The sequence below is a fragment of the Macaca fascicularis genome, chromosome 12, assembly GCF_037993035.2.
Source record: "Macaca fascicularis isolate 582-1 chromosome 12, T2T-MFA8v1.1".
In the NCBI taxonomy this organism is placed as follows: domain Eukaryota; kingdom Metazoa; phylum Chordata; class Mammalia; order Primates; family Cercopithecidae; genus Macaca; species Macaca fascicularis.
The window spans coordinates 49,601,309-49,616,176 of record NC_088386.1 but is presented as its reverse complement, the minus strand read 5'-3'; the positions used below and the strand labels follow the sequence as shown (position 1 = coordinate 49,616,176).

Genomic DNA, 14,868 nt, shown 5'->3' with positions numbered 1-14,868 from the left:
AATTCTTTGTCCTTTGAGAGCAACTTATTCAAAATTCGTATGCTACAGCTCCTCTTCCACTAATAATGTAAGGCTGCTAGAGTCTTTTCCTCTTTATCGATTTGAAAGTATGCATACCTAAGAAGCAGTTATTTGGCCTAGGATATAAAAAGCTAAAATAAAATTTCTCTTTTCTCAATTTTTTTCCTGATGAAAAATATTTAAATGCTAGCTGCATTATAACCTTCAAAAAACTCAATACCAGCCCTTGAAGTGTTATTAAATGACTGAATTCAAGTAATGCTAAATAACTTTAGGTTAAAAACCAAACAAAATTACATCCATTTATTTACTTTCTGACAACAGAAGTATTTAAATCCTGCTCTTATGAAATCCAAAATATATAAATTTACAAATATTAGCCCCACAGTTGATGAGAAACATGCTAACAAATTTCTAATGCTGAGCCATTAGTTAATAGTCATTTTTCTCAACATTCTGAATCAGATAGACTATTAAGACATTCACTTTTAAAAATTTTATTTGTGGGGGAATGGACAAAGGAGAGAGAGAGCTGGTTAGAGCTGTCTAAAATTTTATTTATACATAGAAATAAAATTTATATGTAAATTTATATGTAAAGTTTTAGTCTCTATGTATATATAAATATAATTTATATTATATATTATATATATAATACACATATGTATGCAATCCTAATTTTTTGATATAAGATGCTAGTTACAAAAAAATTATGTTACTTTTATATTTTAAGTACAATAAAGGGCAGATGCCTCTTTATGAAATGTTTTACCTTCTTGAAGGCCCTTCATTTCTGGGATTCTTATGTAGTCTCTCTCTCTCTCTCCCTCTCTATGTGTGTGTATATATATATTATATGTATTATATAAGATTACATACAAATGTGTTGCATGTATTAAAAAATTAAATACTTTAAGTAATTTTTTATAAATATTTAAACATTCCTAGGGATAGATATTACAGAACAGAACTTCAGTCTGTCCTAATGGTTATTCACAACTGCCTCCAAAAAAACCTATTTTTACCTAGTCTGTTCCTGTGTAAACATAGGATATATGCTTAGATTTATTCCCTGAATACATTTTCCAGTATTTGCAAATTGATATTAACATCAAACATAACATTAAACTTTTTGGACAATTTTCTGAATTTAGCCAAAATAGTTTAAAGGTATAACGCAGTAAAATATGATTAAATATTTGAATGAATTCACAGTTTGGATGACTCAGACACTTTCTAAGTATCAACTCAAGTTTTCCACTAAAATAAATTCAGTTTCTTCTTAAATTAATTATTTTAGAATCCTATTCTTTTTACATCTTTATATAATTTATATCAGTCATCGCTTGTGCTAGCTTAATATATCTATATCTTTTTAGGATATAATTATCCAAAAACTGAACTGTAACTGACATACAACCAAATTATAAAAACATTTTCTAGATCAAATGAGTATTAACATTTCTACATCTTTTAAATAACAGTTTGGCTATGTGACTCATGGTAAGTTTTTCAACATTAGTTGTTCCCAGGCAGTCCCACAATTGAGTCATTCAAGATGACTTGCAAATGTCCTTGGTAAACCCCATACACTGTGACTTGTCTAGGAATTTTGCATGGTATTTCTGTTTTCTTACTTACAACATACACTGTAGTTTTATATAAAAATAAAATGAAAAAAATATTTCATTAATATTATTTCAGAAACTGTAAAATATGAGAATCCAAGCAATAGTAACCAGAGTAAATACAGGATTTTATGTACTTTTCATGCTAAGCAACTTGACTTATTCATTTATAATGTTGGATCTCTCTACAGTTTATGACTTACTCATAAACTTAGTATGGTAAGGGATCCTTCTTTTTTTTTTTTTTTTTTTTTTTTTTTAGACTAAGATAACAAACTAGAGCTAAGATATTCTCTCTTTTTTTTTTTTTTCTCTGTCACCCAGGCTGGAGTGCAGTGGCACAATCATGGCTCACCGCAACCTCTGCCTCCTGGGTTCAAGTGATTCTCCTGCTTCAGCCACCCGAGTAGCTGGGATTACAGGCATGGGCCACCACACCTGGGTAATTTTTGTATTTGTAGTAGAGACGGGGTTTCACATGGTGGCCAGGTTGGTCTCAAACCCGTGACCTCAGGTGATCTGCCCGCCTCAGCCTCCCAAAGTGCTGGAATTACAGGCATGAGCCACTGTGCCTGGCAGAGATTCTTAAAAGAAAAAAATATCACTGGCTATGAATATTTTAAACACTAGCTCAATGGAGTTTTTTTGTTTGTTTTGTTTTTTTGAATTCATGCTTCTGATTTATTTGTATTCTGACGATTGAAAGTCAAGAATTTTTTAAAACTTGAAATAGTGTTTACCTAGTTTTCTGGAATATGTAAGTATCATATCCACTCATTTTATCACACTACAGCAGAGGTCCCTGGGGCTAAGGACCAGTACTGGTCCTGGCCTGTTATAGGAACCCAGCTACACAGCAGGAGGTGAGCTGCCTGAGAGCAAGCATTATCACCTGAACGCAGTCTCCTGTCAGATCAGCCACTGCATTAGATTTTCATAGGAGCACAAACCCTATTGTGAACTACACATGCAAGGGATCTAGGCTGTGTGCTCCTTATGAGAATCTAATGCCTGATGAACTGAGTTAGAACAGTTTCATCCTGAAATCACTCCCAACCCCCAACCCGCCACCTCCAAATCTGTAGAAAAATTGTCTTCCACAAAACTGGTCCCCAGTACCAAAAGGTTGGGGACCACTGCACGAAAGCATACTACAGCATATAAAACAAAGTAATAAACGCAACGTTAAAACATTATAAACTTAGCATCCAAAATGCTCAAAATTGCTTTGAAGACTATGCTTATTGTACATATTTTTTGTATATGCTTATTGTATATACTTTTAAATGTATATACAAACAAATATATATACATGTACAGGACTACATGTAAAACTATTTTTACATAGTAATTTGCAATGCACAAATTTAATATTAAATGTTGAACTATTTTCCAGGGGCCAAAAATGTCCACAATATGTAATTACTTGTGCTTTTTTTGAGAGAGACATTTCAAAAGTATACAATTGTCGTGACAAAGCAGTTACTAAGCTACCAAATAAACCTCTGACAATTACGAGCCCTGGAATCTCAACAAGATTTTCTTTTTTTTTTTTTCTGAGACAGAGTTTTGCTCTTGTTGCCCAGGCTGGAGTGCAATGGCAAAATCTCGGCCCACTGCAGCCTCTGCCTCTCAGGTTCAAGCGATTCTCCTGCCTCAGCCTCCCAAGTAGCTGGGATTACAGGCGTGCACCACCACACTCAGCTAATTTTGTATTTTTAGTAGAGATGGGGTTTCACCATATTGGTCAGGTTGGTCTTGAACTCCTGACCTCAAGTGATCCGCCTGCCTTGGCCTCCCAAAGTGCTAGGATTACAGGCATGAGCCACCTAGCCCAGCCAAGGTTTTCATATTATATGAAGTAATTCAGAAAGAAAACATTAAGAGTTAGATGGATTAGAGACTTAAATGTTAGACCTAATACCATAAAAATCCTAGAGGAAAACCTAGGTAGTACCATTCAGGACATAGGCATGGGCAAAGACTCCATGTCTAAAACACCAAAAGCAACAGCAGCAAAAGCCAAAATTGACAAATGGGATCTCATTAAACTAAAGCGCTTCTGCACAGCAAAAGAAACTACCATCAGAGTGAACAGGCAACCTACAGAATGGGAGAACATTTTTGCAATCTACTCATCTGACAAAGGGCTAATATCCAGAACCTACAAAGAACTCAAACAAATTTACAAGAAAAAAAACAAACAACCCCATCAAAAAGTGGGCAAAGGATATGAACAGACATTTCTCAAAAGAAGACATTCATACAGCCAACAGACAGATGAAAAAATGCTCATCATCACTGGCCATCAGAGAAATGCAAATCAAAACCACAATGAGATACCATCTCACACCAGTTAGAATGGCGATCATTAAAAAGTCAGGAAACAACAGGTGCTGGAGAGGATGTGGAGAAATAGGAACACTTTTACACTGTTGGTGGGATTGTAAACTAGTTCAACCATTATGGAAAACAGTATGGCGATTCCTCAAGGATCTAGAACTAGATGTACCATATGACCCAGCCATCCCATTACTGGGTATATACCCAAAGGATTATAAATTATGCTGCTATAAAGACACATGCACACATATGTTTATTGTGGCACTATTCACAATAGCAAAGACTTGGAATCAACCCAAATGTCCATCAGTGACAGACTGGATTAAGAAAATGTGGCACATATACACCATGGAATACTATGCAGCCATCAAAAAGGATGAGTTTGTGTCCTTTGTAGGGACATGGATGCAGCTGGAAACCATCATTCTTAGCAAACTATCACAAGAACAGAAAACCAAACACCGCATGTTCTCACTCATAGGTGGGAACTGAACAATGAGATCACTTGGACTCAGGAAGGGGAACATCACACACCGGGGCCTATCATGGGGAGGGGGGAGGGGGGAGGGATTGCATTGGGATTTATACCTGATGTAAATGACGAGGTGATGGGTGCAGCACACCAACATGGCACAAGTATACATATGTAACAAACCTGCACGTTATGCACATGTACCCTACAACTTAAAGTATAATAATAATAAATAAATTTTAAAAAAAAGAGTTAGTAAATATGATGCTAATATTATGAGACAGTACTGTAATGTAGCCCATTAGAGGTGGCAATTTTTATTTGCATTAATTATGTTCTGTTGCATGTAGAGAAAAATCATTAAGTGCTCTAAAGAACAATTTATATTTACATGGAAGTGTGTCCTGGAGTATATTTGTAAACTTGGAGATTTTCTAAAATCTCAAGACACATCTTTTATTAATGCCAAGAGTTTGCTTTACAAGGACTATATACTAGAATTACAATTCTGCCACTAAATTTCATTTTATTACATCTGTTTAAAATATGTTCAACTATCTAGAGCATAGCTTACAGTTAATCACATAAAAATTGAATTTTTCAACATCATTTTTCATGTAATATTATTTTCCAAGTGCATATTTCTTCCATCGCTGATAATCAAGCATTCTAATTATAAACAGCATATAAATTGCTGGAAACCATAATAAACCACTTTTACAGGGTCAAAGAGTCATATAGACAATTAGCTATCTTTATGTTGGAATAACAATGCAGGTATACTTTTTATAAGCAAAGTATATGGACCTTTTTATGCAGTAAGGCAAATACAGCCATGCATTGCACAATGACAGATCATATATATGATGATGGTCTCATAAGATTATAATGAATCAGAAAGATTCCTAATGCCTAATGATGTTTTGATGATACTGACCCTGAATAGATCTAGGCTAATGTGTGTGTTTGTGTCTTCGTTTTTAACAGAAAAAAATAAAAATTACATTAAAAACAGAAAAAAAAACTAATAGAATAAGGATATAAAGAAAATACTTTATACAGCTGTACAATATGCTTGTGTTTTAAGCTAAGTATTAATACTAAATAGTTTAAAAGTGAAAAAAATTAAAGACTTTATGAAATAACATCACAGTAATGTAAGGTTAATTCATTACTGAAGAAAGAAATTTCAAAAATAAATTTAGTATAACCTAAGTGTATAGTGTTTATAAAGTCTACAGTAGGGTACAGTAATGCCCTAAGCCTTCACACTCACTACACACTCACTGACTCACCCAGAGCAACTTTCAGTCCTGCAAGCTCCATTCATGCTACATGACCTATACAAGTATACAAATTTTTATGCGTTACATCATGTTTTTACTATACCTTTTCTATGTTTAGATACAAAAATACTTAACATAATGTTACATTTATCTACAGTGTTCAATACAGTAATATGCTGTATAGAGTTACAGCCTAGAAACAATAGGCTATATTATACAACCTAGAAGTGTAGTAGTCTATACCATATAGGTTTGTGTAAATACACCTATGATGCTTATGCAATGACAAAATTGCCTAATGACAGATTTTCTGGGACATTTCTGCAGTGTTAAGCAATATACAACTGTAATCTATTAAAGAGCATATTTGCTCTACATCTGGTAGATAAAGAAAGCAAAACAAAATGGCAACAACGAAAAACATCTCACAAATAAAAACCTGTTTGGTCTGAGTATTTTGCAGTGTCTTTGCAAGTAACATATTTTGCTTTGCCAGAGAAGAAAATAGCTCATCTTTTTCAGCATATGCATGCACAATAAATTCCTGCTATGTGATAGGTACTCAGAACCACACATTTCTAGAATTGATATAATCTGAGTTAGTGGAAATTCTGAGATTCTGAAATATGGTGATTATGAATATAAAAGAGTATACAACAAATGTAAAACTTACCCTTCTAATCTTACATCTGGCAGACTTCTATTAAGGGCAATCAAATCACTGGCCATCAGGTTAAACTGATTGATTTTAAACAGCTCTTTCATTTTCTCTTGGTCATCTTTAGGAATTAACACAGCTTTTCCCATTTCTCCTGGCCCTTCTTGGTTTCTTGAAATAACAGCTGTAAGAGATACAGACATACATACAAACACACAGATAATGAACTGAATAAATAAACTTGTGTGTCTTAGATTCTGAAGCATATTATTTACATACAGGTTTTATAATATAATGATCAAGATTTTACTGCTTATAAACCACACACTATGCTAAAGAAAAACATCAATTCTGTATGTTGTCTTCCAAGTTTAGGTAAATTATATGATGACTAAACATTAAGACAATAATTCTAAACAGTACAAAATACCAAATGTTAAAACTTCTGTCATATATTTAATACACTTATTAGAGAAAAATGAAGTTGAACACTAGGCAGACAAAATAATGTAAAATAAGAGAACTTTAAAGAATATTAAGATTAATTTCTTTTCACGTCCAATTAAATGTTTTGATATCTCACATATCTACTGCCATTACATCTTTATAAAGGCAAACAAAACTGATAAGGCTTAATCCCATAAATAATTTAATTCCTTTGTCAAAACATTTTGAATTGTGTCAAAAGAAGCTTCATAGTGGTGACACATAACTTCAAATGTCAAGTTGAATTTGGATACTGTGTGCTCTATAATTGAAACTTCACAGTAATATTCTGGGATGAATATTCATTAAGAGAATGCAGGATTTGATATATAGGCTAATTTTCTCGCCACTTCTCCCAAGTTATCACTACACTGAAGTCCCTTCTAGATCTAAAGTATATGTTTCAAAGTGTGTGTGGGTGTGTGTGTTGTCTACACATACCTGTATGCATGCTAATATATAGTAATAAGACAAAGTTCCAGTTGGCCCAAATGTATCCTGAACTTCCTCTTCACAGTGATATTAAATTAGGTTAAAGTGAAAGGAATGTGGTTCTGGTCTTGACTCTTCCAATGTTTTGCTATATTATAGTTTCTGACACATTAATCTTACTGAGTTTAATTTCCATATAAATTAAAAGGCACATATTTAGGCACAGCATACCTTGAAATACTGAAAAAAAAAAAGACTATAATGCGTATGAAAATAATTTTTAAGTTAGAACATTTCATTAAAAATATAAATTCTAAAATAATGTATGAATAGGGTAAAATCTAGGATAGAACACACCCAGCAAATGTTCCTCTGAGCCGACCATCACAAAACATCAAAGCTGGTATTATTAGTATGAATACACAGTTGACCATCCCGTTGATGACTTTGTAATGGCATCAGTCAAACTATATAAGAGAATAGGCATCTCTAAGGACCTTTAGATAATGGGTTAAAAAAAGGTGATTGGCCTTGAAATCCTCTCACATATATAAAAATAGTTAGAACAGGAAACATTGTATATAGAAAAAAATATGTATTCAATTTCAAACTATTTAAAAAGTAGTCATCAAAATAAAGTTTACAAAGATTATCATTCACTTTAAAAAGCAAAAACAGAAATAATGGCAGAAATGTTATGAGAAGGTACATTTTTCTAAATTTAAGAAATAAAATCCCAATAAAAATAATTTTCTTTGGGTGTCAGTACATGTAATATCCCTGAACTCAGATGACGTTATTGAATTTGGCTTTGGATGAATTTGTGATGTTGGTGAGACAATGACATTAAGGTATCTTTCGTTTCTAAGATTAAAAAAAAAGTTTAGTCTACAGAAAGTATTAAATGAATTTATATGTGGCTCCTTTGGGAGTCTTTCTGATTCTGAAATAAGAACATAATCAGGTCACATGGGTGCTCATATTAACCATAAATAATCAGTTTAGGGTTTTTTTTTTTTTTTAACATATTTTGTACGGTAACTTTAATTCCATAAAAAAGAGATAACTTTTCCCTGGTATAAAAAACATCCTGATTTTTAACATTTTGAAAATTTGTGATTCTTTTGAATGGTTAAATCATTTGAGGTACATTTTTAAAAATAATTTTTAGAAATTAAGAAAGCAATTCCCCGTTTACAGTTGTTTACAATACATTTGTAGGGGAACAAAACCTTCTTTATCCTCTTACATTCTGTGGTGATCTAAGAATTAAACTGGCATAATACAGATTAATAGAAGAAGAGCATAAAATTGTATTTTTATGTGTACACAGGAGTCTTCAGAAGGAAAATGAAAGTCAAAGAACCTTTTAAGCCCCAGAGATTATATACCATTTTAAACAAAGAATAATAAATTGGCAGTAAGTGGTAATACAAAGGAGATTTAGGTAGGGAACTAGGGGCAGTAAATTGTGGGTTAGTAAGTAGGAAATAAATAGGGAAAACTATGAGGAGATTAGGGTTATTTTAGTAAGCTTGTTTGCATAGGTCCATTCTAGTGTTGACTCCTAACTTCTGGTGATGAGAACAATTTTTGCTTTCTAATACAGTGGGAAGGGGTGGGGGGGATCTGCATCATGGGAGACTTTATGACCTTCTTTTAGGTAGAAAGGGGGAGATCAGAAACAGCTTCCTGCATGTGCTCTTTCTTAAGAACGAGGCTGCAGCTTAAAATAACCCATATGCCAAAGTGGCATATTTGGGGGTACATGTTCTGATCCCTTTCACCCTCTGTAAACTGGTAAAAAGACATGCTGCAGAGAAAGTTACCATAATCAACACAATGCTTCCAAGACTAGGAAGCAGATAGGATTAAAATTTCACTCTGTGGAAAAGACATGGGCTCAATTCTAACATCTTAAGGTATGAAGGTCAATTGAAAGCACACAGATGTATTTGATATTTGCAATATATTCAAAGGCATGACCATTTTATTTTCACATTATGTAAGTTATAGTTTTGTCAGTGGTAGCAGGAGTAATTGTGCCATGTTTTGGTATCATAATCAATAAAATTAAAATGGTCATAAACAGTGTTCATATACCTAGGACTACTTGAAACAACGTGTAGTCATTCTCCTAATTATTCTCAGTTTCTTAGTGGAGAATAGGTAACAACTTAAAGAATATCAGGTTAAGTGTCTTCTCCCCAGAGTTAAATACATTTTTCTGTATCAGCTTCTAATGAATATATATTTGACATTTTAAAAATGTGTGTGTGTGTTTCCTGTGTATAAGCAGACCTACTGGTTTTTTTCACTTTGCTCAAGCAAAAAGAATGCTAAGTAATTATAGTGGGGAGCCAGCCTTTTACTTCTTCTGGCTTTTACCTGGAGGAAGGCATCTTACCAGAAGAAAACACTTTTCTAATTCTTCAAATAGCATAAATAACAAATGGGACAGAATAAGCAGTTGGGTTTTGTGACTTATCGCTGATCTTAAGCACTTTTAAATAGCAATTTCTATCCATTTTCCTCACCTGTTGATTTGCTCTACAAAGCACACACACAAAGAAACTCATGTACTCACAAAATACCATGCTTCCTCATAGTCAGAGAAAAAAAAAACACTTGCCATTTAAATATGTGTGCTACTTATCTACTCTAACAGGCAAATGTAATGTAGAAGGCAAGTAAATCTACATTGTGGTTTTTTTATTGTTGATTTGAATATGGATGAAATGTTCAAATACCAAAGCTGGTGTAGACTGCAAAGAGAGATTAATATATTATGCTATGATATTTTCTTCCTAATTATATAGTGAAATTATTTTAAAAAATAATTAATTTGACTCAAAATGACATTATAAAGCTGGTAGAATTATGATAAAACCAGAATCATTTTATATCTTTCATTTTCTTTAACACAGAACCCACTTTAAAACTTTAATTTACATTTATTTTAATCTTAGAATTACCAATGATAAAGACGAACATATTATAAACAAACCAACTGATAAATCTACCAAAAAGAACACTATTTATCAATTGCATTATTTGCTTATGTATATTACATTATGAACATTTTCTTATTTGCAGAATTAGCCCTTTATTAATGAGCAGTGTCTCTTTGAAAAAAGAGAAATGAACTAGTTTATATCTAGGAAAAAGCTTGAAGCAAAAACAAACAACAAAAAACATTTCAAGTTGATTGATTTTAAAGTAATGATTTTATTCTGTTAGAGAACACAGTAATATGTGATGAATAATGGTACAAGCATAACATTGAATCAAAATCTAAATAATATCCCATATGCCTTGCTTGTCAAAAAAAATCTTTCAAATTGTATTTCTATTCTCAGATCTACTCAGTTGTTAATTTCTGTATATTTTCCTTTAAAATCTTTCTTTTCATTGGCATTGCAGATCTTTCACTTTCATTACTTCCAATTTTACAATTGTAATAAATTGGAAACACTGATTTTTATTCCTTCTCATATTTGAATATTCACACTCTGCTACCAATAAATCAATTTCCCTAAAACAATGCTTTTGGTCTTGTCAATCAATCATCTGTTTATAGAGGACGCAGAAGATAAAACCACACTGGTTTTTCCACCACCCCTCCACCACAAAAAACACTTTACTCTCCACTCACCATTCCCCAGATCATACTCTTTTGCCAGTCCAAAGGCTCTAGTTTATTGAGGATAATCATTTGCATAATTGCTTTCTTCGTTGTTTTAAAAGAGATGGGGATTTCTGTATGTCACCTAGACTGAAGTGTAGTTTCACAATCTCAGCTCACTGCAACCTTGAACTTCTGGGCTCAAGGGATCCTCCCTCCTTAGCCTCCTTCAGTAGCTGACACTACAAGAATCCACCATCACACGTGGCTCAGGGTTAATTCTTAATAAAATAAGGGGATTCAGTATACACTTGCTTTGGCCCATTTCTCTTAGAAACAAAAATAGACTTTACATATCAATATGACAGTTAACCTATAAATTAAACAACTAAATTTATTCTATTTAATGTATGACAAGTAGCAATTCATTTAGTATCCCTTTGAAAATAAACTATATACAATTTTTATAAATCTGACACATCTGACAATAAGATTTGTTTTTCCTTTTTATATAGAAAGTTGTAAATAGCAAGCCCTGGCTGCATCAAGTCTAGCATATATTAGTTACTCCTTCTCAGAAGGGTGTCATCTATTAGATAATCAATAAGGTAGCACTTTACATCAGTTAGCTAAGAGAGATTATCCACAGAAACAAGAGAACACTGATCACCAACTTTTTTTTTTTTACTCAAAATATATTATTTTTATGATAAAAATAATGCGTGCTCATTTAATGAAGGTAGGCAGGAAGGCAGGCAGGCAGGAAGGAAGAAAGCAAAAGGAAACCACTATAGAAAAACAGTGAAAAATAAATTAAACTACTGCTTGAATGAACAGTTAGCAATAATCTGTATATAAACATACATATGTATTTAAAATAGGACCATTCATACGTGCTGAATTTTATAATTTTATTCAACATTATTGTACATGCCAATTTGTTGTTTGTTTTTTGAGATGGAGTCTCCCTCTGTTACCCAGGCTGGAGAGCAGTGGCGCGATCTCAGTTTGCTGCAACCTCCACCTCCTGGGTTCAAGCAATTCTTGTGCCTCAGCCTCTTGAGTAGCTGGAATTACAGGTGCCTGCCACCATGCCCAGCTAATTTTTGTATTTTTAGTAGACACTGGGTTTTGCCATGTTGGCCAGGCTGGTCTCAAACTCGTGACCTCATGTGATCTTCCCGCCTCGGTCTCCCAGAGTGCCAGGATTACAGGCATGAGCCACCACGTGCAGGCTATACATGCAATTTTTTTTTTTTTTTTTTTGAGACGGAGTCTCGCTCTGTCACCCAGGCTGGAGTGCGGTGGCCGGATCTCAGCTCACTCATGCTAATTTTTATCATTTAAAAAACATTTGTGGAAACATTTCCAAATACCTGAATCCATACTTATTTTCTAATGGCTGCAAAATATTCCAAAGTTTGAATATACCATGATTTATGTAATCAATGCTTTTTCTTTGAATATTTACGTTGTTTTCAATCACCTCTATTATAAACAGCAATGCAATTAATATCCTTCCTTATGTATACATCTTTGTAAAATTGCCTGAAAATACCTTTTGAAAAAGTGGTGGAAATTTAATGGGTGAATTGAAAATTAAACATGCTGTATTAGAATTATTCCTTTTCTCATCTCTTGGACTTTCTGTATATTTCTTTTGCCAGAAAGTTCCTTCAACCGCTGCTCACTCAAATAATCCCTGTTCATCTCTGAAGACCAATTTCAACTTTCAGATAAGATAACTCTCTCTTTTATAATTTTATTGCTCTTTTACATTATTCCATTGTACTTTTCATAATGTTGCAATGCCATTTTTTGCATGTTATCACAGAGATTCTAACTATTGAACTAATGCAGTTGTTGTTCCTCCTGGACACATAGCTATGCAACATTTTCCAGCCTGCCCCACAGTTAGGTGTGGTCCTTAACCGAGAATAGAAATGATATGTGCCAATTCAAGGCCAGGCTCATAAAAACTTCCCATGTGTGGTTCTCCATGTACTTTCCCCTGCTGTAGCAACTTCGGAAGCCATGTGCGGAAAACAGCAGTCGACACTACCAGCAGTAACCTAGATGTCTGAATCACTGCTTGGAAGACAGCCACTTGCTCATGAAAAATATCGATTGCAAAATTTACATGAGAAAACAAAACAAAACAACAAATATATTTTGCTAAAATATTAGAATTTTGGGTCTATTTGTTATACTTGTCAGTGTTATTTTTATTAATGTAATGATTTCATTCCCCCATTAGTCTGTGAAGCTCACCAAAGCATTGTGCATCAATTTTGGCTCATCCCAGTACTTGGCACTGTTCATTCAATCAGTGAATAATTTTTTTAAAGTAGAAGGCAATTTTTAGACAATCTAGTTCTATTATCAAAAGACTGATGAAAAAGCAATTAGAATAGAGGTTTTTAATGTGGGTTTTCCCCATCTCAGATATATATAAAATGGTCTGTTATGTTATTGAAAAAAAGTTACATGAATTGAGTTGAGATTACCATATGTATAGACATTATAAATAAATTGATATGTGTTAATACAAGCTCAAAAATCTTTAATCGCAGCAACTCACAATGAAGATGTGTGGAGACTATGGTCTTAATGGGTTTAATTAGATCACAAATTAGATTATAAGCAGAGAGTTAATAAATCACCATTTAAATTTAAAAAGTCCATGATTAACTTATTTCAATGCCCCAATAGTAACTTTTAATAAAAACAATATTTTGTATAACTACTATAAAGGAGTCTCAATAATACCTCAACACAAACTGGGGCTTATTAAATATTGTCAGCTATTTGCTGTACAATCATTGACTACTTATTCTGCCTTTCTTGCTCACAATCTCTTCCTAAATAAGATATTTAAATAATTTCACCATTTAGTTTAGATGGAAGGTTATATGTCAAAGCCAATAGGCACTACAGTAGATGCCCACATCATACCTTCCCATACTATTCTATACAAGCAAATGAATCATAGCTTGTAACTTATGACTCAGAAATTCCTTTTAAAAATATATTCTAAAACATATATAGATCTGTCCAAAGATTTACCTGCATACATGATTTTTTTTTTTTTTTTTTTTTTTTTTTTTTTTGTAGACAGTCTTGCTCTGTCACCCAGGCTGGAGTGCAATGGCATGATCTTGCTCACTGCAATCTCCACCTCCCTGGTTCAAGCAATTCTCCTGCCTCAGCCTCCCAAGTAGCTGGGATTATTATTATTATTTTTTTGTATTTTTAGTACAGACGGGGTTTCATCATGCTGGCCAGCTTGGTCTTGAACTCCTGACCTCAGGTGACCCACCCGCCTCAGCCTCCTAAAGTGCTGGGATTACAGGCGTGAGCTACTGCACCCGGGTCTGCATACATGATTAAAGTAGCTTGTGTGTGCATGTGTGTTTGCGCATGGATCCCATTATAAATGTATATATCATCACCCCCACAAATATATACAGTACTGTATAAATTGTGTTGCATTCATATAAGAAAACTATGCAGTGATTAAAATGATGCATAGAAGAATGTTTAATGATGTGGAAGATGTTCATGTTATACTAAGTAAAAAAAAAGGATTATAAAACAATGTTATAAAATAAGCCTATTTTTGGAAAAACAAAAGTTAAATGAAGAATATGCATATATCAACAATGAAGATTAGCAGTGGTTCATTTAATTAAAGGGTCTTTTACATCTTTCTTATGCATTATCTATATTTTCTAAATCAGTACATTACCTACTATGATGGTTAATATTGAGTGTCGACTTGATTTGTTTGGATGAAGAATGCAAATTATTGGTCCTGGGTGTGTCTGTGAGGGTGTGGCCAAAGGAGATTAACTTTTGAATCAGTGGACTGGGAGAGGCAGACCCACCCTCAATCTGTGTGGGCACCATTTAACCAG

The 14,868-nt window shown here is 33.4% G+C and overlaps 1 protein-coding gene across 6 annotated transcripts in view; it reads right to left on the bottom strand.

Annotated features, from left to right (window-relative positions):
- GALNT13 (polypeptide N-acetylgalactosaminyltransferase 13) overlaps nt 1–14,868 on the bottom strand; it is a 600,525-nt gene that overhangs the window by 321,618 nt on the left and 264,039 nt on the right. For all 6 annotated transcript variants that reach the window (XM_065525497.2, XM_045367091.3, XM_065525498.2 and 3 more), the window contains exon 4: nt 6,424–6,592. In XM_065525497.2, the coding sequence (XP_065381569.1) occupies nt 6,424–6,592 (169 nt within the window). The remainder of the gene's footprint in view (nt 1–6,423; nt 6,593–14,868) is intronic.